This window comes from Pseudorca crassidens, chromosome X (assembly GCF_039906515.1).
Source record: "Pseudorca crassidens isolate mPseCra1 chromosome X, mPseCra1.hap1, whole genome shotgun sequence".
NCBI classification, from domain to species: Eukaryota; Metazoa; Chordata; class Mammalia; order Artiodactyla; family Delphinidae; genus Pseudorca; species Pseudorca crassidens.
In genome coordinates, this window is record NC_090317.1 from 91888316 (window position 1) to 91912428 (window position 24113).

At 48.3% G+C, this 24113-nt stretch overlaps 1 protein-coding gene across 8 annotated transcripts in view; it reads right to left on the bottom strand.

Moving 5' to 3' along the window:
* Positions 1-3354: 3354 nt before the first annotated feature.
* CDK16 (cyclin dependent kinase 16) overlaps positions 3355-24113 on the bottom strand; it is a 32612-nt gene continuing 11853 nt past the window's right edge. For 3 of the 8 annotated variants that reach the window (XM_067722790.1, XM_067722793.1, XM_067722791.1), the window contains exons 15-36: positions 23367-23444; positions 18808-18991; positions 11334-11443; positions 11030-11160; positions 10567-10684; positions 10283-10470; positions 10098-10159; positions 9874-9973; positions 9341-9514; positions 9100-9258; positions 8490-8714; positions 8265-8348; positions 8052-8146; positions 7109-7315; positions 6381-6433; positions 5936-6193; positions 5790-5860; positions 5524-5636; positions 4416-4565; positions 4212-4327; positions 3951-4039; positions 3355-3877 (exon numbers count right to left, since the gene is read on the bottom strand). In XM_067722790.1, the coding sequence (XP_067578891.1) occupies positions 3740-3877; positions 3951-4039; positions 4212-4327; positions 4416-4565; positions 5524-5636; positions 5790-5860; positions 5936-6193; positions 6381-6433; positions 7109-7315; positions 8052-8146; positions 8265-8348; positions 8490-8714; positions 9100-9258; positions 9341-9514; positions 9874-9973; positions 10098-10159; positions 10283-10470; positions 10567-10684; positions 11030-11160; positions 11334-11443; positions 18808-18991; positions 23367-23444 (2903 nt within the window). In that variant the 3' untranslated portion in view covers positions 3355-3739. Of the gene's footprint in view, positions 3878-3950; positions 4040-4211; positions 4328-4415; positions 4566-5523; positions 5637-5789; positions 5861-5935; positions 6194-6380; positions 6434-7108; positions 7316-8051; positions 8147-8264; positions 8349-8489; positions 8715-9099; positions 9259-9340; positions 9515-9873; positions 9974-10097; positions 10160-10282; positions 10471-10566; positions 10685-11029; positions 11161-11333; positions 11444-18807; positions 18992-23006; positions 23276-23366; positions 23445-24113 lie in introns of those variants that run through there. The other 5 variants (XM_067722789.1, XM_067722788.1, XM_067722787.1 and 2 more) reach the window with 5 other exon arrangements.

A 24113-nucleotide genomic window follows, 5' to 3' on the forward strand; every position in this document is an offset into this window, starting at 1 on the left:
GTTCGATCCCTGACCAGGGAACTAGATCCCACATGCATGCTGCAACTAAAAGTTCGCATGCCACACTAAGGAGCCCCCATGCCGCAACTAAGACCTGGTGCAACCAAATATGTATATGTATAACTGATTCACTTTGTTATAAAGCAGAAACTAACACACCATTTGTAAAGTAATTATACTCCAATAAAGATGTAAAAAAAATAAATATTTTTTTAAAAAATAAAAATAACAATGTATTTTGGGATTTATAACATGTTAAAGTAAAATGCATGATAACAATAGCATAAAGGCTGAGCAGGGGGAAATGGAAGCACACTATTATGGAGTTCTTATACTATATGTGAAGTAGTATATATCACTTGAAGGTAGACTTTGATAAGTTAAAGATGTATAATATAAACCCTAAAGCAATCAGTAAATAAAACTAAGAGTAAGAGCTAATAGGCAAACAAAAGAGGTAAAGTGGAATCATTTTAAAATACCTAATTCAGGGACTTCCCTGGTGGCGCAGTGGTTAAGAATCCGCCTGCCAATGCAGGGAACATGGGTTTGATCCCTGGTCCGGGAAGATCCCACATGCCACAGAGCAACTAAGCCTGTGCACCACAACTACTGAGCCTGTGCTCTAGAGCCCACGAGCCACAACTGCTGAGCCTGTGTGCTGCAACTAGTGAAGCCCGCGAGCCTAGAGCCCGTGCTCCACAACAAGAGAAGCCACCGCAATGAGAAGCCCACGCACCACAGTGAAGAGTAGTTAGTCCCCGCTCGCCGGAACTAGAGAAAGCCCGCGCCCAGCAATGAAGACCCAACACAGCCAAAAAAAATTAAAATAAGTAAACAAATTAATTTTAAAACATAAAAAACAAGTAATAAATGATGTGTAATCTAATGAAAAAATATGAGATTTCTATCAATAAATTTCCTATTTAAAGAAAAACACATAATACACAAAGGGAGTGACATCAGCATAATTGCAGACTAGGAAGCTCCAAGCTTATGTTCCCCAACGAAAACATAAAATTAAATTTAAAAAGAAAAGAAAAATGAAAGCAAGCTGAATTGTCAGAACCAATTGTGTCAGTGCTCTGGAAACAGTCACAGGTTTATAGCAACACAGCAAGTACCCAATCAAGAAAAAGACATCTTCAAAGTTGTGGGAAAGTTCTCTGGCATTCTTACTCACCCTCGCCCCACCTTCTCCCTGGGACGGTGGCAGTTGCGGTCTAGAAGCAGCAGCCTAGTTCCCAGTCCCCTTCCTTGAACTGGAGAGGGCAGAGCAGACTATTTGCAAGTGGTTGCATATGTGCTATCCATCCACCTTGTTCCATGTTCCTTTCTTCTTGCCTTCTTTTGGATTATTCATCTATTTCCCTGCCTCTTGTTTGAAATTTATACTTTTTCTATTCTTTAGTTTTTATACCCTTAATTTATCGAAATGTAGTATTAGTCTAACTTAAAATCTTCTACAAGTGCACTACTTAGTACACTTTAAACTGTATCCAATTCACAGAGTCCCTCCTCGGCTATGTCTGATATGTTGCTAAACTCATCCATCGACTTCTCAAACTGTTATTATCTATCTCAGATCTATTACTTCTGCTTGGTTCTTTCTCATTTTCATTTTTAAAAGTTTTAAATTTCTTGTTCATATGTAATCGTCTCTATTTCCATGGCCAGAGTAAGCATAACTGTTTTACATTGATGTCTGAGGATTCTAATATGAGGTGTCTCTGTGTAACTGTGTCTGTTGCCTCTTACTTCTCCTGATTCTTAGGCATGTTGTCTTTTCGAAACGTCTTTGGTTAAACCCGGGAAGTTATTTTGAGTGAATTCATTGTAGGTGGATTTTTGTCCAGGACTGATTGATTGCTCATAGCTAATGAGGTCTTTTTTTTTTTTTTTTTTGCAGTATGCGGGCCTCTCACTGTTGTGGCCTCTCCCGTTGCGGAGCACAGGCTCTGGACGTGCAGACTCAGCGGCCATGGCTCACGGGCCCAGCCGCTCCGCGGCATGTGGGATCTTCCCGGACCGGGGCACGAACCCGCGTCCCCTGCATCGGCAGGCGGACTCTCAACCACTGCGCCACCAGGGAAGCCCTGAGGTCTCATTTTGAACCAGCTCTTTATGCCTGATTCCTCATCTGCAAAATGGGGTAACAGTGCTTAAACCATATAGTCTTCGTGAGGATTAAACAACAGCTTATGAGTGCCTGGATCTAGTCATAACTTTAACTAGTATTTCTGTGCTTTTTGCTTAAGTCAGTTTGAGCTGAGCTCCTCACAGCAACTACCTCGATTCTTGCCTGTGTCAACAGCATGACCGGAGATTTGTGGGTGATAAAGCTGGAGGTGGGGGCGGGGGGAGGCTGCCAGGTCCAGTGCAAAGGCAGCAGGCTGAGGGGAATGAGGAGACCCTTCCCATGGGAATGGTCTCTCAGCCGTCCTGATCAGGATTCCCTTCCTCAGTGTGAAGGGTTGGGGTGCTTGTCTACACCCAGATACTGCACATCTGTCCACTCCACGCTGCCCCAAGGTTGTCCCCACAAGAGCCGTTTCTCAGAGGTGACAGCTGGTACCTACGGGAGGGCTCAGGTGGGGGCTGTGCAGTGCTTAGGTGGCATCTTATGCTCAGACACACTATGCTGCACCCATTCTGTGCTAGGTGCACCACCTCACTCTTCTGTGGCATGAGGCTGAAGGGACCCTGCCTGGTGGGGGAGCTGCAGTCATGGCGGGAGGCTAAGCATAGGGGCGACACAAACACAGCACACCTGTCCTGTCAGTTTGTATGGCTTGGGCCAGATGTACCCACTCCTCAGAGGACACTACTGGGGGCCTGCGAGGTGGTCTGGTTAGTATCTTTTATGTCCGGAAACCACCCATTTGCCCACACGGATGCCTGTCTGTTCCAGGCACACCTTTCCCACATCACCTGTAGTGCAGGTCATGTCCACAAAGATTTCCATCCTGGGTCCAGGGAGGTCAAACGTCCCCTCCAGGACTACTGCCGTGTAACTGATAAGGTGTACTGACCTCTGGACCTAGCTCGAGCAATTACTTGACCTCTGTATCTGTTTCCCCATCTGAAATTGGCGATGACAACTCCTGCGTGAGACTGTTGTGAGGATTATGAGTCGATATTCCCAAAATGCTTTGGGAAACACTGGGCATGCAGTTGGTGCTGAGAATCGTGTCTGATGCGCAGATGGTGCTTCAGAAGCACTTAGAATAGTACCTGGCACAGAGATGGTGCACTCAGAGCAGCAGCCATCACACACCTGGCATTCAGTAAGCACACAGGCATAAAACTGGTGCTTGGTAAGTATGTTAAAAGAAAAAAACCCACACTGCCAAGGAACACACTGGCACGTTTATATGTACACAGCAGAAAGTACAGAGTCTCAATAAGAAAATACACTCTGTGTTCAGGTGCATCCCACCACCAACCCCTCAGTTCACCCCAGGTTGAGGACAAGAGGGAAGGGGACAACCATAAATAGAGAATAGAAGGGAGGGTTAATGCTCTAAGGGGCAAACACAGGTAGGGAACACACTGCTGGAAGGAGACATGCCCTCTTCTTCCCCAAGAGAAAGCAATATAGCAGCACAGGAGAACAGTAGCCACGACTAAGCCTGTGGCGTCTGGCATGGGGCACCTAACACAGGTAAGAGGACAGGGGTGGAGCTGGGAAGGAAGAGAGCAGAGATGGCTACCTTCCCTGTGGCAGGGCCAGGGCCCCTCAATTTACATCCATGAACTCAGAGTTGGCTGGGGTACCAAAGGCTGGGGACGCTGGGGGGTCAGATAAGCTGGGCTGGGGTTGCAGGCGACGTGCCACATCCTGGCGTTGGTAGAACAGGACATAGGCTGCCTTGGACTGCAAGGAGAGGACAGGAGTCAGTGTGGATCGGGGAGGAGGGTGTCGGGAGAAGGGAGGATGGAAATCACACCTCAATCTGATTCTCAGTCACAGGTGAGACACTGTTGTCATCGAAGTAGTGCCATTGACCGCTGTCCTTGTTGCAGGCAAATGTCGTGTCTATAAAAGAGGGGAAGCTGTCCTCACCCACCCTCCTGCCCCTAAGAGGCGTCCACGTCCGCTCTCACTCCTCCCACCCTAATGACCTCGCCACCCGTTCACACATCTGGGGACACCCACTGGGGACATCCTGACCCCCCAGCACACGGCCCTGCCACAGCCTGGCACATACAGTGTCCATCCCGCAGGCCCCCGTAATGGTTGGAAACTGCAATGAGATCATATTTGTACAGCTCTGGGGCCGACTCGTTCTGCGGCTTGATGACAAACTTGGAGAAGTCCAGGTCCCTGTGGGTGGGGAGAGGGTTAACACTGCTGGCGCCCCCTTCCCCATTGCCTGCCTTCCCCCCACAGCCAGCCTCCCCGGGCCCCGGACCGGATAGGAAACTCCACAAGGGTATCCAGCTTCTCGCGGGAGAACTTGGTGTAGGAAAAGCGCTTCAGGTGGATGATGAGCGTCTCCGGCAGCATCCACAGGTCCAGCTTCTTGGTGGCCAGCTGGTGCTGCTTGCAATTGGGGCAGTACCTAGAGATGGAGCCCGAGTCAGGACACAGACACTTTCTGAGCACCTACCGCATGCTCTTTGTGCCGTGCGGCCTTCGTGGGCCACGTCTCGTCCAGAGATGCTGCTCTTACTCCTAGTCTGCCTGTTACTCTAGTTTGCTCTCTTGACATGTTAAAATCCTACGAAGTACTCACCAACTCCCCACTGTATACACTTTTGTACTGGCGTGTGTTTTTGTTTGGCTTCCAGTCTGTGAGACACTAGCCTTCTTTTAGAGCCTGCCTCTCTCACTCCAGTTTTCTCTCTTCTATTTTATTCACTGACTCACTCGCCAGGTATTTACTGACGGTCTACTGTTGAGTCCTTTGGCACTACTTTGTATTTCTATTCCCTTTCTGCTCCATGGAGATGCCGCTCTTATTTTTTAGACTGGTTTTGTCTTTTTTGGTTCTCTTTTTCTGTTTTGCTTATTCTGCAAGGATCTAATGAGTATCTACTGCACAGCCCACACCATTATAATCAGTGAGAAGAGACACACAGTGAACTTAAAAGTCTTCCCCCTTAAGGGGTTCACTCTAACAGAAAATACAAAAAAACGATGCAAAAGGGGATCTAGGAGGTGACATCAAGTGGTGTTACAGAGCTAGAAAGAGGGAATGGAGGGAGCTGATGGCTGGGAGAGGAGCGGCTTTTAACAGAAGAGTAAGAGAAGGTCTCTCTGAGGAGGTAACATTTGCTCAGAGACCTGAGCAAAATGGAGGTCAAATCCTGTAGATAACTAGAGGAAGAATGACCCTGGGAGAAGGAACAGCCCAGGCAAAGGCTCTGAGGTAGGAATAGGCTTGGGGTGTTGGTGGCCAGAGTGGCAGGAAGGCTTCGAGTGAGGGGGAGGGGGAAGGAGGTGTATTTAGTGGTGACGGACTGGGGGAGGTGGTCCCACCCAACTGCACCCCCAGAGGCCCTGTTCTGGGCCCTCACCAGGGGTTTTCCTTCTCCAGGGTCTCAGTGGTGGTGAAGAGCTCGATGCACTCCTGCAGCCGCACCGGAGCCTTCTTCAGCACGTACCCAACACAGTCATGCTTCACGTAGCCCTAGGTTGGGGGAATGGACAGCCAGGTATGAGGATGGGGGTTGTGGGGGATAAAAAGGAGTCGGGGTGGAAGACACACACCGAGTGGTTAAGAGCATGGACTTTGTGTGTAGCGCAAGGTGAAAGTGCCTCCCATCCCCAGGATCTCATTTACCTCAGCCTCCACCTCGTCATAGTAACGCTTCTTCATCTCTGGCTCCCAGTCGATGGCAATGTACGGCTGGGCTGGGGGCGAGGGGAGGTGGTCATGGGCCCTGCTGCCAAGCACACCCCCCTCCCGCCTCCCCAACCCTGGCTCACAGCTGAAGGAGACACCATGGGTATCCTCGTTGAAGGTCGAGCGGTCGCTGGTCCCATTGGAATTCACTGTCTGCAGGGTGAAGAGGTGCTTGCGCCGTGCTCTCTGGGGCCAGTGGGATGGTCCAGGGGAGTTGTCCACGGGGGCCCGGCTCCCGCCCGCGACTCCAGAGCTGGGCCCAGCCTGCTCCGGCCCAGGGTCTTGGGAGCTGCCCCCAGCCACATGTCCAGGCTTAGGGAGGTTGTCCTTATCCTCCAGGTCTGCTGGGACAGGAGAGGATGTCAGAGGTGGAAATGTGTGAGCCCCAGGGGGTTGAGCTGCAATACACATCCATGTGGACCCTGTGTGGGCCAGACCGACCCCAAACCCCCTGACCCTCCCTCAGGCCATGGGACTGCTTGTACAGACCCTCATCCTTGCCGATCCTCTCTCCTTTCTCCTCCTCACCTTTCTCATCCCCATCATCCTCGTCATCCGAGCTGGGTCTGGTCACATAGCGTCTGCCGACAGAGCAGAGGAGACTCTCAAGGAGGGACCCGAGGGCAGGGAGGACAGAGCCCAGAATCCTACTTTGCTTATGATGGGAAGCCACTGGTAAACCCACACACAAACAGTTCTTAAGGAGGAGCCCGGAAGGTCTCAGGAGATGCCAGAGGGACACGGGAAGAGGCAGCCTGACAATGTAGGATCTTGTGTGCCACAGTTAAGGAGCGTGGATCTTAAGTATGATAAGCCACTGGTAAACAGGCACACAATCAGCTGTAAATTTCCATCAGGGAAGGCCTCTGAGAAGCACTTGTAAGTGCAACATGAGAGAGAGGTGAAGCCAGATAACGCACTGTTGTTTGCCTTGGTAAGGACTCTGGATTTTAAGCACAATGAAAATCTATCAGTAAAAACACAAACAACCAAGCCTCTCCAAGGAAGAGACAATTAAGTACAAGATGAAGTCTGCATTTTGTCTGTCTTGTTCACCTCTGTGTATCCCCAACACCTAGGAGAAGTGGTGCAAAGTCAGAAATTTAGAGAAAGAAAAAAGCCTACAAGTTCCTCTCTGGCCATGTTAAGTTTGAGCTGTCTTCTGGATGCAGACGGGAAGTGGCAACTAAGCAGCTAGACGCCCGGATCTGAGTTCTGACCCCACCTCCCTGCCTGACCCCAAACAGCAGACTCACGAGAGGCGGTACAGCAGGATGTGATACAGGGCGTCCCAGGAGAGCCGGTCCCGGGGCACCGACACCAGGAGCGGGTGCCCAAAGAGCATCAGGCCATAGTAAGAATTGTTGTAGTCCCGGGCTGGGGTGCGCTCCCGCAGGTAGATAGGAAGCACAACGTCCTCTCTGGAGTTCTCGCCAATAGCAGCCCTGCCTGACACCTCGTATCTGTGGGGGATGGACATCAGGTCATGCCTGATCAGGACACCCAAGAGGGATTCGAGGATTCTACCCCAGTTGCTCCAGCCACTCACCACTCACAGTCTGAAAATATTTTTAAAAGGGTCCGAAGAGTTACCCAGGGTTCTGTATTTTACAAACTGTTGGATGATTTACACAGCCCTTTGTTTATGTGATGTTAGATAAAGTACTTTGGTGTTATCAGCGCACTGAGGGAGTTGACAAAAATTTTTTGTGACACAGGGATCTAAAACCATTTTCTTTTTGGAAAACTAAACTGCTTGGTTTACAAAAATTTTTCTACTCATAAAGCACCTTCTATTTTAGTTACCCAAAGATTTCAAACCTGCTCTGAATGTTCTTATGTTCAGAAAGCATCTTAGTGTTCCCCATTTCAAAAATCACTTGGTTTTTGAGGCATGCAATGTGAGTAAGGAGTGCAGATCAGCATCGGGTACATACAAGGTACTAGTTAAGTGCTGAATAAAATAAAGAAACAGGAGCCTCCCTCACATAACAAGGAGGAAAACAGCCAAGGACGCCCTGTATAAGGATGTGTCGCCCCACTCACTGACAGCCCCTAGCCCCCTGCCCCACTAAGGCACGTGGCCGAAGCCCCGAGCTGCACAGGTGCCCTGTGAATCAGGCCGAGGAAGGGAGAGGGAAGGTGGTTAACGGAGGAGGTTCCTGAGAAGCCCTCATCTCCCCTCGTCCTCTCACTCACATGAAGATATCATCTCGGTCCAAGATGCTGCTCAGAGACTCCTCCAGCTGGTAGATCTTATAGAAGCGGTGACTGAAGACATCGGCCACCATCATCTGAGAATGGGATGCAGAGAGGGGACCGGTCAGTCTGCCAGGTCTCCCCCAGGCCCTTCTGCCTCTCTCTGCCCCCCTGCCCCTGAATCCCACCCTCCTTCTATCTGCAGAGCCTCACCCTTTCTGGCGAGACACCAGTGTGTTTGGCCAGAGCCACACACAGATCCGAGATCTTGCCTTTCTTGGGGACCACGAGCCGGTGCTGAGGGAGGAACGGTATCCACAAAAGAGCAGAAGGATGTGTGGTGAGTTAGTGAAGGAAACCCTGAGGTACGACAGAGTAATCAAACGAACTCTGACTACATGTCCCTCATTACGTCCCCTGTCCCCATTCCCCCCGTACCTGCTCTGGCTTGCGGCGGGGGTCCATGGAGACAAAGAAGACCTCCATGACCCTCTTGTGGGTCATAGGCAATGGGACACTGAGGTAGCAGAAGGGGTCGAAGGTCACAGACACGTTGCCACAATCAGGGCACACCACCGTGGACTTGAAGAGGCCATGGAAAGTGTCCACAATCACAGAATCGTTCCGCCGTTTGTGGTTCTGCCAGGCCTCCTGAGCAACCTCCTGTTGAGTGTCATGGTGGGTGGTGAGGCTTGCCCGGGGCCGGGGAAAACCATGGTATGGGGTGGATGTGCATGGGATTAAAGTTAAGGTTACGGCCACCGGTAAAATCCAGAGGCAGAGTTACAGTGAGGGCTATCTGGAGACTGCGTTCACTGTCGGGGCCGGGGATTATTTGGGGCAGGAGACCAGGTGGGGGTTAACTCTGGGTTGGGCATGAGCGCAGATGTGGCGTTGGAGCCAAGGTTGGGACCGAGGTCAGGGAAGAGGAGCTTAATAGAAAATGGTGGTGTGTGGGATACTCCAGGGAGGCCAGAAAATTCCTGAGGCAGAGGCCCTAGTGGCTTTAATGAGGCTCTCAGGATGGGGGTCTTCCAGGAGCGCCCACCTGATCTGGCCTCCCAGCAGCATCGCACAGTTCCACATATTCCTTCTTCTTAACACGATTGAGGTCCTCGTGCAGCCCATCCAGGAGGAACGACAGCAGCTCCTGTGAGTCATGCTGCTGGTAGCCCAGAAACTGGGACGCAAAGTGGCCGACCTTGGTCTGAGAAGATGGGCAGGGCCGTCAGAGCGTGAGGGAGTTGGGGGGTGGGGGCACAGAGGAACCGGCCAGGGCTGAGCCACACCTTGAACACGTGGGGCACGATGGAGCGGTGGTGGCCGGACCACGCCTGCTTCACCAGGTCCGCATAGGCCTCTGCGATCTCCCCCTTCATGCCCAGTGGGTTGCAGAAGTTGAGCTCCTCCAGGTAGCGGTTTTTGAGGAAGTAGTTGGTGAGCTGTGGCACGTTGCTGAGGCACTGCAGAAGGCAGGGGCCAGGTGCATGAAGAGGCGAGAGAGGTAACCAAGGTGGGGACAGAGGAAAGGGAGACAGGAGGAAGGGGAAAGAAAGAGAAGGGGCAGGGAAGTAGGGGAGAGAAGAATTTCAGGAGAAGGAAGAATGTGGTGACGAAGGAGAGAAGACAAGGGAAAGCAGGGAGCAAGTGGAAGGAAGAGGCATTAACGTTTCAGAAAGTAACGTGGGCATGTCGAGCCAGACTGTGGGGCCCCAGCTTCCAACTGACCCCTTGCCCTGCAATACCCCCCTAGCTCTGTCCCCAATCTCCAACGCTCAAATCCATCCCTGCGCAGTGCCAGACCTAGACCTAATGGCTCAACCTGCAGGGCCGAGTTCATGAAGCACGTGTTGCCCAGATTGGTGAGACCACAGATGCCCGGCTGGCCCTGGAAGTCCTCATCCTCCTCCGACGCGCTGCTCCTGGGACGGATGAGAAACTCTTATCAGCTGAGGACCTACTACTTGTGGGTGGAATGTGCTCTTGGGCTCAGTTGTTCTGCCTACTGTGGGATCCCACTCTGGACTGGAAACCCCAAGGGCTCACATGGCGGGCAGCTGTGCGCTGGGCCAAGTGCCATCCTTGTTTCGGGTCTCCATGATGACCACCTGGGTTGGAGGAAGAGGAGTAAAGATCAGGAAAGGCATTCATGGAGGGTCCACGGACACCTAGCCCTCACTTCCCCCAACCTGAGCACGGGTGGTGGGCCAAGAAGTCCTCCCCACCCTTACCTGCCCAGTCTTGAGAGCGGCGTCAAGCACTGTGACACGTGTGTTGCACAACCTCTCAAAAGAGCCCTCCGCGTTCTTGATCCACAGCCGTGTCTCTTCTTGGGGGCTCACCAGAAACTGCTCTTGAGCGGTGCGCAGAACTAGGTCTGTGGAGGGTGATGGAGCACATTCAAGGTCTTCCTGGGACCCTGGAGGATCCACCCATCTTGGCATCAGATTCCTTAGGTCACCGAGCTGTGACCGTGGCTGGGAATGCCAACTCATTCCACGACCCTTAGACTCACCAACAGAATCTGTGCGGCTGAACTGAGCGGTGTGAGCTGTGTCCATATCACTGTGCTGGATGAGCAGCAGTTCTACTGGGTACACTTCAACCTTCTGGATGTTGGACAGCTCCACGACCTGGAAGGAGGGAAGGATGCACACACAGGTGTACCCACCCAACACACACATGGACACAGGAACGACGACCTTTGAGATCAGAGGAACATCCACACAGACAAACACACATGGCATAGACACACGTACGAGGCTCTGTGAGGGGAGCACACACAGGCGAGCAAATGCAGGGGACACAGCAAGATACCATCTAATGACCTGGGAGAGGAGGAGAGGGCAGACCCAGGTGTATGGATACAGCATACGTGAACACACAGGTCTGGACCCATCCTGGGCCTATGGAGGCCTTCCTCCTACGCTCCCCGCCCTATAAAAGCCACCCCCCAGCACCCTCCCCACCCACTATACCTTGCGTTCAATGGGAGGCTGGCCATGCTCTAGACCATACCAGTTGACCAGGTAATGCCAAGCAGCCGCTGGGAGCAGCACATAGTCCTCACCTTCCACCAGTCCCTTCTTGAGGCGCCAGTTTACCTGGTCTGCAGGAGGGCGGGGGGAGGTGGCAGAGGAACAATCAGGGAAGGAAAGTGATGAGTCACTCTGGCCATCTCACCAATGACCTAGCACAGAAAAGGGGCTCATGATCATTTGCGGGGACAAAGATGACAAGAAGTCCAGGCTTGGCTGATGTTGGGAGGCAGAAGCCTGGTACCTTCAAAGAGCTCAGCATTGTTGATGCAGCCAGGGAAGGTGCTGGGGTCCTGGTCTCCTCCCTGCACGTATACTTCCCACTGCTTGTACCAGTGCTGCTCCACGAGGAACCTGGACCAGACAGGTGACAGGGGTGTCACACGGCTATCTGGGGGTTAGTGGTACCACTTCACACGGTTATTAGACTAAAAGTATCAACATGTTACAAGTCAAGATGACAAGTTTCATGAACACCTGAAACTAATACAGCGCTATACGCCAACTATATTTCCGATTAAAAAAAGAAATTCTTCCCAGAATTCAACATTTAAAAAAATTTTCAGCATCATATAAAAATAAATTAGAAGCAAAATGTATTCAGTGAAATCCAGATTTGGATAGAATGCTTAACTTCTTAGGATACTAAAAGAGATTTGATGATTAAAAACAGAAAGTGTGCTCAATAACGGCAAAAAAAAAAACCAAAACCCATACCCATATCCGTGGGGCCAGAAAACAGGAGATTTTATTATGGAATAAACAATAATTCACTTGTATTAGTCTGTGGGGTAACACAGTCAAATTAGGTTCAAAATAACTTACTTGCAGCTAATGTTGTAAGACTTAGCCATTTGTTAAATGTGCAGTGTTTGTAAAGGATACAAAAATCTTCAGCTAAGAAATGGATTGTTAAATTCTGAAAACCCGCTCAGAAATCAAAAAGAATTTCAACTGCTAAAGGAATCATAAAGTTTTCCTTCAAAAACTGTATACTGCCATCTTAAAAATAATTTCTTATTTAGGATTTATTTTGGCTTTAGAGTAAATTTCTAAGTGTATGGTGACTAGCTCACTCTTTATGTAAAACTGTGGTTAAAACATAAAATTTACCACCTGAACCACCTTTAAGTGCAGTTTGACCTATTCTCTTTTAAAGGAGACTTTTATATGCACTACTAGGATAAACATTTAGGACTGTTGAAATCTGCCTTTGTAAAATGTCATGAGAAATTCTGAAGTCTGCAAAATACTTGACATATAATAAGTGCTAAATGAACATTAGCTGTTACTGTTCTGATCCCAGGGCTTAGACAAAAAAGTTCATGTACACGTAATCCTCCTTCCCCCCTCCAACTCCAACACAAACCTGCTCTGCTATGGAATTTTTTTTTTTCTTTTTTTTTTGGCTGCGCCCACCCGTGGCATGCAAGATCTTAGTTCCCAGACCAGGGATCGAACCTTGCCCGCTGCAGTGGAAGTGCGGAATCTTAATCACTGGACCACCAGGGAAGTCCCTGCTATGGAATTGTTGACACATAAAAGGCTGTCCCAAGTATTTAACAGCCTCAAATAAACACTTTTTTAAAAAATTACAAAACTGATAAAAAATACGTAACAGTTTTCCAACGATTTAACTCTATAAATTGGATTCCTTAAAATGGCAACTTTTCTTTGTTTAAAAAAGGATCAGAAAGGTAGGGGGATGGGGAGATAGAAAAACCCTGGAATAGTCACATGTTGCCCAAATAGGCAAACTTTTCTGTGGGTTGTTTTTTATTCAGTTATTTATTTTGGGGGTTGCAGTGACCCCCACAGACCCCGTACTTCATTCATGCCAGAAACACACACCCTCCGCACTCCAGTGGCTCAAGCCACAGACACTTCCCATCACTCATCTAGAAAACCCCATTGCGAACCTTACCCTCTGCCACTGTACCTTCACCTCCCCTTCAAGGTTTTAATTGCCTCCATTGATGGTCTATGAGGTTACTCAGTAAAGCTAGTTTATTGTTAATGGGACCTTCGAAGCAAAAGGAGCCACAGCTCAATGGGTTTTTTTAAAAGCAGATTTTTAAGGAAGATTAACATTAAAATCACTTTTTAGAGTGGTAAGCAAAACCTCCAGACCTGGCTACAACCTGGATTTCTAAAGCCATCATAGAAGACTGAAGTTTTACATAAATTTTCACAAAGTATCACTAGCATGTTTTTTCAATTCAAAGACACAAAAACTTTTTTAACATCTCTGAATTGGGATGGCTCATAATCTGTCAGCTCAGGTGGCAGTCATGACAGAGTTGTCATTGTCTAATGAAAAAGCACCACATTGTTATTTACTCCTACACTTCAATTTTTTTTGGTTGCTACTGTAAATGGTATCTTTCAAATTTTAACTTTCTAATGTCTTGTTGCTAGTATACAGAAATAAAATGGATCTTCCTAAAGTCACTTATGTTTGTGTTTCCTCAAATTTGTTAAAATGATATGAAATATGTGCTTATGGAAAGAAATTACTAAAAATATTGTCTGTCCTCTAGATTTCTCTTGTGTCTGGAGAAAATATTGGTTATTCTGGTTAATCATTACACTAGGTATAATAATTACAGAGAAATAGAAATATGGATGTAAACTAAGAGATGGTTTCCTACTTGTTTTATTAAAAGGTTGTTAGCTTATTCAGATGGTAAATGTGCTATTACATTGTTCTAAATTTATTATTTATATATCTGTATAAGCCTACATACACAAATAAGAAGGCAGGCATATAAATAAATCCTTTCTATAAATTGTTACATGAATAATGTACCAAAGGAGAAAAATTAGAATTTGGGCCTTTTTCTGTAAAATGACTACATTAATTTATGCCCAGACTGGAAGTTCCTTTTTCTGTCACCAAATTACTGTTAACTCTTGGTACCTTCTGACATCTCCTTAGCTCATTTTTTAAAAAGAATTCTTGCTTTAAAAAAAAGTTAAGCTCCTAATAATCTTTGTTATTTATCACTGTGTTTTACGAGGTTGACTATAAATATTTCTTGTCTTTACTTCAATTTATATCTTGTTAAAAAACAACTATTCTTCCTTTGTCTTTCACAAATTCAGGCCAAAGTCAGAATAATAACACTGTTAAGATGTTCTTTTCTGTCTAAACTATCTCTGGGAGATACCACAAAGATCTGCTCCTTTGCCCTATAAAAGGAATGATAATAGCATCATTAGGTTTATCCAAAATTCCCCCAATTTTAATTAACTTGAAAATTTCAGAAAAGCTTTCATTTTTCAAACTTGATATTTTTAAAAATGACAAACCAAAAAGAAAGTTTATCTTCCTAGATTAGTTATTAATTATATATAATTAGATATACTAATATAAATATCTTTCAATAACTGCATAGTTTTCAAGCTAAAAAGCATAATGTTCAAGCAACAAAGACTAGTACAGTAACTGTCTACCAAAAGCTCCCCCCTCCAGGACGCTAGACTCACAAACTCCTTTCCCTTTTTGGTTCACAAAAAGTCTGAACAGGTACTAAGGGTGCCGACTCAATTAGAGGGGAATTGTCAGAGGCCTATTGTTTTTTTCAGTCTTTCATTAGATCCAGTGGCCAAAGCATATTTACCTTGTGTAAGAGCTATAGCAGCAATCGCCAACCAAACGTGTGAAAATTTCAGTCGGTTTAGTTCTAGGGTCTTCATTAAAGGTAACGGTTCCCCGTGCTGTGCAGACTTCTCCATTGACAGAAAACCCTCAACATTTCTAGGCTAGTCTCTTAAGCTCCAGTGAGACGTTGCTTCCCCTTCACACATCACAGTCGATTCTGCAATACTGAACCCAGCCACCCACCTTCCTTAACCTGAGCAAAGAGAACCTCATGCTTGCTTACCTCTGTTAGGAAACTATCCCCACCCTGCACAGACCTAGAGACTCCAGCTATCCCAGATTTGTTTTAGATGGTTCATCCTCGAAAATTTGCCAAGGAGGCTAAACTATCACAGATTTGAATTTTCTCTTAAAATTTAAGCTTCTCCTAGAAATTAAATCAATTTAGATGGCCAAATTAATTAAATGCCCCCACCCAAATCTGCCAGCTGACAAAAGATAGAAGGTGCAAATATTAATATGGATATTAGGTATATGATTTGGGGTTAGTCCATGACTTTGAAATGCTTTATAAGCACAAATTTCCTGACCACTGCAGCAAACCCCTATAAAATAGACAGCAAATTAAAGAATCTTGAGGTGCTCTGCTCTAGATAAGCATTAAAAAATGGAGCTAAGGAAAAATGCTGCATATTATCCACAAAAGCAGAGATAAACTGGCTTCACTGAACCAACATCGATGGGATAAATTTTTTTTATTGACAGAGCATAATTTTTTATTCACATGACATAAAATTAACCATTTAAAAAGTGAACAATTCAATGGCATTTAGTACATTCAGCATTGTGCAACCACAACCTCTATCTACTTCCAAAACATTTTCAGCACCCCAAGAGGAAAGCTGGTACTGGTGGGATAATTTTAAAGGGTATTGTCACAAGGCTGTAAAGGTAGGATGGGGCAGAAACCAAAGGCCCCCCCCGCCCTTCTGAACACCTCCAAGTGGGCTATAAAAACGTTCCTGTTATTGTTTATTCTCAGGATGGCTTGAGGTTTTGCCTTGCTGGAGAGCTATAGTGTAATGGTAAAACAAACTGCTCAGTTCCATATTTCCGATTTGGGGAATCTCAACTTGTCTCTCCAGTAACAGGAATATATATTTCGCTAGTACTGTGATTAAATAACTCTGTAAAATGAGCAAACCTCACTCCTAAAGGCTCTCAGGTGAGAGCATGCTTGAGGCGTTCGAGGAACAGCAAGAGTCCAACATGGCCGGATGGGGAAAGTGAGGGGGAGGGAAATCAGAAGAGCATGGGAGAAGATCAGAGCCAGGGACCGGCCTCGCAATCCTAAAGCCTTGCAAGTCATTGTAAGAATTTTAGCAGTTACATTGAATAAAATAGGAAGACTGTTAAAACATTTTGAGGAAAGGATGGACATAAATTATTTTTAAAAAGAATTACTGTGTACGGAAAGAGGAAAATAGTACCTGCACAGTGGAGAAACCCAGCAGATACCTTCACCAAGTGATCAAGGCTAACATCACCAATGACGTCATGTGAATACAGAGTACCCACCTGACATGATGCAAAGGGCACACCATGTGCATCCAGTCTGATTTCATATATATCCTCAATAAAATGAAAGCTTAGACCACAAATACTATTTAGGGATGCATACAATGGTGGGGAAACGTTAACGAAATTAAAAATTCAGGGTAATAACTTCCCCTGGCAGGGAGAGGGATCTTCATCTGGGAGGGGCACAGAAGGATTTCTTAAGGTAACGGTCTGAATCTTAACCTAGGTGATTAATTCACAAATTTTTTTATTATTCTTTAAATTTTTAACTTTGAAATAGACTCAGAAAAATAGCAAAAATAATACAAAGAATTCCCGCGTGCCCTTCATCCAGATTCTCCAAATTTAAAATTTTACCCATTTGCTCGATTATTTCTTTAAATACGTTTTTATATATGCCATTCTTTCAACGATTTCAGAGTAAGCTTGCTTACACGATGGTTCTTTACCCCTAAATATTTCGACATGTATTTCCTAAAAACAAAGATATTCCCTTTCATACTCAAAATACAATTATCAAAAGCAAGGAATTAGCAGTACTAATAGCTAATCTTCAGACCTTAGTAAAATTTTACCAATTTCCCCATTCATATCTTTTACAGTAAAAGAGAGAAAATTCATTTTATGAGAAAAAACTTATTTTTAAATAATTTATTTTTTCTGCTCCGGGATCCAACCCAGGATCACACTTTGCATTTAGTTATCATGACTCGTTAAATCCCGTTAATTTCTTCAGTCTGGAACAGTTCTTCATCCTTTGTCTCTCACGACCTTGAAATTTTTGAAGAGCACAGGCCGTTTATTTTTATAGAATGTCCATCAACCTGGGCTACGTAAACGTTTCATATAATCTTTACAGGTCTTACGTATTTCACAACTTAAAAGACGAGATACAACTCGGCGAGAAATAAAATGAACCCAGGAACAGTACATTTCAAGCACTGGTTAGCAAAGAAATCAATTAAACAAGCCGATTTATCAAGATACGCGTTGACATTTTAAAAAGCTATTTGTTCCTGATTACAAAAACAAAGCATTACAAAACAGAAAACAAATGTAACATCGAAGGCCCCTCCCGTGCCAATCACCTGCACTTTCTCCCGTCCTGGGAAGAAGGGCTCGGCCAGAGGCAAAAACCTCGCCGCGTCACAAACTTTGCTCATTCGCAGGCGCCATTTTCTGCTTCACAAGGTACCACCTCCCCTCTGCAGTCTTTCCTCTGCCCCAGGACACGCCCCTCGGCCTACGTCACAAGCCTCGTTCCCAGGCTCCAGCTCCCTCCGTCACGGAGGCTCCGACTCCCCTCCCCCCTCAGCCTTTCGGCTCCGATTTCGCTCTTCCGCCTGACATCACCCGCCTCGCCTCCGTTGTCAGGCGCGGCGGAGCACCGCGGGCCGCCCCCAAATGCTACGTTACGTCGCGCAGACCACGCTGCCCCGCTCTGTTGCTGAGAAAACCTCCTTCCCAGGTTCTCAGTTCCACCACGCGAGCCTGACCCCGCCGCCGTGGCCCTTTCTTCTCAAGATCCGCCCCCCTGAATGTAAATTGATACAGCCACTATGGAGAACAGTATGGAGGTTCCTTAAAAAACTAAAAATAGAACTACCATACAACCCAGCAATCCCACTACTGGGCATATACCCAGAGAAAGCCATAATTCAAAAAAGCACATGCGCCCCAATGTTCACTGCAGCTCTACTTACAATAGCCAGGACATGGAAGCAACCTAAGTGTCCATCGACAGATGAATGGATAAAGAAGATGTGGCACATATATACAATGGAATATTACTCAGCCATAAAAAGAAATGAAACTGAGTTATCTGTAGTGAGGTGGATGGACCTAGAGTCTGTCATACACAATGAAGCCAGAAAGAGAAAAACAAATACCGTATGCTAACACATATATATGGAATCCAAAAAATAAACAAACAAAAAAGTGGTCATGAAGAACCTAGGGGCAGGACAGAAATAAAGACGCAGACATAGAGAATGGACTTGAGGACACGGGGAGGGAGAAGGGTAAGCTGGGACGAAGTGGGAGAGTGGCATGGACATATATACACTACCAAACGTAAAATAGATAGCTAGTGGGAAGCAGCCGCATGGCACAGGGAGATCAGCTCGGTGCTTTGTGTCCACCTAGAGTGGTGGGATAGGGAGCGTGGGAGGGTGACGCAAGAGGGAAGAGATATGGGGATATATATATACGTATAGGTGATGCACTTTGTAATACAGCAGAAACTAACACACCATTGTAAAGCAATTTTAATCCAATAAAGATGTTTAAAAAATATATATCCGACCCCCTGCCTCTCCACAACAATCCGGTTCTCAGGCCGCAGGCTCCACCACACAGGCCCGGCCCCGCCTCTTTCACAGACAAGGCACTTCCCCGCGTCTCTTGTCCTCAGTCTCACAGGCCACTCCGCCCCACGGCACCTCTCCTGCGGACCTTCGCCGCCCCGTCCCCCACCTTCCCCAACGCCTCCATCGTCCCCCTAGCCGAGGCTCCGTTCGCAGCTCCGCCTCACCAGCTTTCGCCCGCCCGCAGCGGATGCCCTCGCCCATTCTCGCCGTTCTCGATCTGGCGCCGCTGGCTCTCCAGGCCCGGCACCGCTTTACGCTGTGGCTCTCGGTCCTCGGCCGCAGCCGCAGCCGCCGGACTCTCTGCCAACGCCGCCATGGCCGTTCGCCCTCCTCTCACAGTCATCGCAGCTGGGGATAGGAAAAGTCCCCATAAATGCTACTTCCGGCTTCTGTCCCCGGAAACGGAAACAGAGCCCCCCAAACAGCCGGGGGGCTACTGCCATTTTGAAAAGGGAGCCCCGCTCGGACGCGTCGAGGGGCTAGGCGGGCATCGGACTTTGGGCGGTGATCTCTGCGACGAATAGGCGGGGTAAAGCCTCCAGTTGGGACCTAAAGACAAAGGTGTCTTGTGGGATTCTAACGCCATGTTGAGTCGGGGCAAACGGTTCTGTGGAAGGTGCAGGTAGAGGTCCCCGGGGTGGACGAGGACATGTATTGGGGAGCGCTCAGAGGAACACAAAGGTTCCAGGTCTTCTCGGTCCCATGCTCTGCTGGGGACCGCGGGCCCCTATCCTGGGAGCGGCGTTTTTGCTAGCCTGACCAGAATACCCTTATTTCATTGCACTACCCTTCCCTTCCATCAAAACCTAATGCAAAAGAGGTCACCACTTCCAGGGCGCCGCCCAGCCCTTCGGGCCTCTTCCCTGGGTGAACTAGATTTATTCTCTTGATAAACGTGTTGAAGGCAAGTCAGCCCCAGGCCAGGTATATTTGTTGGAGTTGCAGTACTAATAATAGTTGACCCTGTTTAGGTGTTTTATTGCACGTAAATAGTAGTCTTAGGTAGCAGGTTGCCTATGGGCAACAATGGGGATGCTGAGCACCAGAAACGTTAATTCACTTTGCCCCACCTAGTAAGTAGTGGAGCTGTGGTTCGAACTCAGGAATTCCAGTTCCAGAGTTGGCACCTTAAAACACCAGGCCAGAGATCCTCAAACTGTGGTCCTAGGCTTTCTACCGGTTCAGGAAACCCTTTCAGGGGGTTCACAAAGTCAAAACTATTCACAACAATACTTTTTCATGGTCATTCTCTCTTGCACATGCGGTGGAATTTTCCAGAGACTGCATGACATAAGCAAAAGCTCTTTGGATGTTCTCAATTCTTAAGAATATAAAGGGATCCTGAGACCAGAAGTTTGAGAACCAGTCCACCATGCCAGGGTTTTTTCAGCTTAGGCACTGTTGACATTTCTCTGTTGTAGGAAGCATTGTAGGATGTTTAGCTGCATCCCTGGCCTCTGCCCGCTAGCATCCACCAGTTGGCACAACCAAAAGTGTCTCCAGACGCTGCCAGATGTCCTCTGGGGGTGGGGGAGATTATCTCCTGCTGAGAACCAGTGCACTAGACTATGCCAGCCTTTTCTCTGCTAGAACTCCCAGCCCTACATGTTGGTGATAACTAAAATTTCCCTCTTTGGCTCTCTACATCTACCTGCCTATTGGCTGTCCCCACTTGACCATATCACAAACTCCCCAAGACAGGCTCATGACTCTGGGTCTGTTTCAGTGATTTCCTTCACTATCACCACCCATACCCACAGGCAAAAACACACCTTGCCTTTCCACACCTAGGCCCAGGCACACACAGGTCCAGAATACCCTTTCCCTGCACAATTTCAAATCCCACTACCACCCATACACATGATCTTATGATTTACCTGTTTTCGGCTAACTTCTGCAGGGCAGGGATTGTATATTACTGTGATTCCAGCCTCCAGCTCAGACCTGGCACAGGTGAGGGGGTCACAACTCAGTTGTGCAAACTTTGAGGGAGGAAAGGGAGCAGCCCTTTCACCTGGGGATCCCCGAAGTGGCATTCGAGTTCCGTCTGGCACATGGCAGATAGCTGCTCTTCAGGCCCAGCTGAAGCTTGTCAGATTCTCTGAATTGACTCTTATTGCCCCTCTGCAAACTCCCCCTCCGCATTTAATTGATAGCCCATCCTTCCTACAATCCAACAAGAGGCCTCCCTCCCTAGGCCTAAACTTGATTTCTCCGTTTTCCAGAAACCAACATCTGCCCACACCAGGTACCCTACCACTTCCCAGAGCAGTTGGATGAATTCTAGTCCGGCCTGGCAATCTTGTCCCCTTTTGCAAGGTCTTCGTTTTCCCCACCTCCCTTGCTGCCAGAGGTGGCCATGTCAACTGATTCTAGCCAAATGATGGCATAAGTCCGCTGACGAGCTTGTGGAAGTTTCCTGTTACAAGGATGCGGTCAGGTAGGGAGGGTGATGTTTTCCCTGCTTGCTTTCCCATCTTTGGGGACATGGCAGCCATCATGGAACTATAAGGCTGCAAGCTATCACCAAAGTGCTTACAGGGACACAGTAGAGGTCCGTCGGCCACTGCCACCGCTAGACTTCAGTAACCAGTCACTTAAGCTTGCATCTCCTGTAGCATTTGCCTGCCCACCCTACCTCTTCTGCCTGGAAGTCTATCCTAGGCTTTGCCCAAGATGGTGGACAGGGGCTAGAACTCCCAGGACAGAGGAAATCAAAGCCTCGACTTGAGACCAAGTCCCAGGCTGTCTCTTGACCTCTAGCCTCTCACAAACCACTGCATCCTCCCCAGGGTCATCTCATACATGTCCATGGTTTCCATTACTTCCTAGACACCAGTAATCTAAACATCCAATTCCATCAATGGCCCTACTCCTGAATTTGATCCATGTATTAAAAGCATTCCCCTATCTACTCAGTGGTTCAAAATCTACCCTCCTCTCATATTCCCTCTCCAACTGGCCTTTCTCATGCTCCCAGCCAGACATGTCTTGGTCATACTGGGCCTCTCTGCCTCATCTCCCCAACTCATTTTATTGGGCCTTCCAAGTGTCTTTCAAACAGCCTCTCTACACCCACCAGTCTACCCTCTATCTGGCTCCCGCATATTCTCAGGTAAATCTGATTCCTCTCTCCTTAGCCTATGCTCTTATACAGCCTGCCCTGCCTGCTTCAACTCGATGTTCCACCGTTGTGTGCAACCCCTCAGATGCCTTTTTCATAGTCCTGACGTGTCCCTGGCCCACTCCCAGTGCTCTTCTAGACGATGGGGACCAGGTATGAATTCTCCAAGGTCCCAGTACTCACCCTGGGTTGAGCCCACCCCCACAGGGATTTGCAATCAGGTTTTTCACTTTAGACTTTTTAATATTTCATACAGCGATTATGGTGCATTCAGGAACCCACCCCTCCCAAACCACCCTAGGAAGGCCCCTGCCCTCCCACCCCATTTGAGGGCCCCAGGGTTTAGAGTGAAGGGGAGGTAACCACCCATCTGGAGACTGACCCCAGAGACTGTCCCTGCCCTGCCTCATCTTCCCCAGGGGTTAGGGGGTAACGCCTGGGCACACCCCCCCCCCACCATGTGCCCCTCTGTCCCTGCCTGTGTACATATACACACTATGGCTCCTCGCTGAGTTGGTCAGTTCCTGGCAGGGGCCCTACTCAACAGCACCGAGTGGGATGGGGGCAGGAGGGCTGGGCTAGGGAGACCCTGAGAAGGAGGCCCCTGCTATGGGACTGCAGGAGGGAAAGAGTGGGGGCCCCCCACCTCATCCATCTCCCAGAGAATCTCCAGTAGTCCCCAAGTCCCCCTGCAGCTGGGGATGGCAGGTGGGGGTCGGAAGGCGAGTGGTCGAGGCATGCTTTCCCTTAGCTGACCCCAGGGTCTGGTGATGGTCAGGGTTTTGAATAGGGGTTGTGTCCCTGCCATGGAAAGGCTGGGAGCGGGGCTTCATTGCACAAAATACTGTGGGAGGGCCACACAGTGGGTGGGGCCCAGCCAGCCTGTATACAGAGATATTGCATTTAAAAAATGAAAACCTCATTTAAAATAATTAAAAAACAACAATGAATGAAACAAACAAAAAGAAAAAGGCCCACACAACATGAGGCAGGTGGGGCAGGCAGGAAAGCAGACAGGGGAGCCTCAGACCCAAGGCATCACCGTGTCTTGTCTGAGTCGAGATCCCCAGCCTGGGCTAGCTCCAGACCCCTGGCTTGCTGTGGGGTAGTGGTCCTGCGGGGGGTGGGGCATGATGGGGAGGGGTATAGGCCTGGCCTCAGTGTGGGAGGCTGGCACGGCCATGCTGTCCGCCGGCAACTACCGAGACAGAAAGAGAGAGAGACACACAGACAGACAGATCAGGCGAAGGAACGATGAGAACTTTGTTAGCACCCAGCAGACAGGCCAATGGGTGGGCCAACAGGCCAATGGTCGGGTGTTCAGACAGGCAGCAGGGGACATGTGGGCAGGTGAGCATGAGTCAGGCAGGTAGGCAGGCAGCAAGCAGGGAGGATGATGCAGTTGGGGGCTGCCCTGTGAGGGGTATGGCATCCCTCCAGCTGCTGCCTGCTGGGGCCTCGGTCTGTGGCTTAGAACTCGGTGTCCACCACTCGGAAAGCTGGCCTGCCTGCAGGGGAAAGCAGAGCAGATGGCTGTTGGTGAGCAAGCAGGTAGGTGGACGGGGCAGGGAAGAGGGTGAGGGCCACAAGTACACTTACCTGAGTCAGGCATTGACGAAGACCGAATGCTGGCCTCCTTTTGTAGCTGGATCTCCTTTAGTGCAAATATGGAAGTAGCTGTGGGTGGAGGAGAGACAGGAGTGGGGCATGACCCATGAGGCCACCTAGGACCACCTCCCATGTGGCCCCGTCAGGGAAATTAGAAAAAGCTGCCTTTTCTTTGAGAGCCTTGACTTTCATCCATCAAATAATCCCACACACAAACCAGCTACAACCAGGGAAAATGGAATATAGACTATTACATGACACCAAGAAATCATTAACTTTGTCAAGTGCGACAGTGATACTGCGATTACCACCTATAAAGTCTAGACAATGGATGGTGTTTGGGATTTTTCTTTTTGTTTTTTTTTTGCGGTACGTGGGCCTCTCACTGTTGTGGCCTCTCCCGTTGCGGAGCACAGGCTCTGGACGCGCAGGCTCAGCGGCCATGGCTCATGGGCCCAGCTGCTCCGCGGCATGTGGGATCTTCCCGGACCGGGGCACGAACCCCCGTGTCCCCTGCGTCGGCAGGCGGACTCTCAACCACTGCGCCACCAGGGAAGCCCGGTGTTTGGGATTTGATTGAGATTAATCCAATCAAATGTTAGCGTGATAATGGTATTACTGTTACGCTTAAGAAAATATTTTAGAGATACATGCTGAAATTGTTTATAGATGAATGATGTATCTGGAACTTGATTCAAAATAATCAGAGTGATTATAGATAAAACCTGATTGGCCATG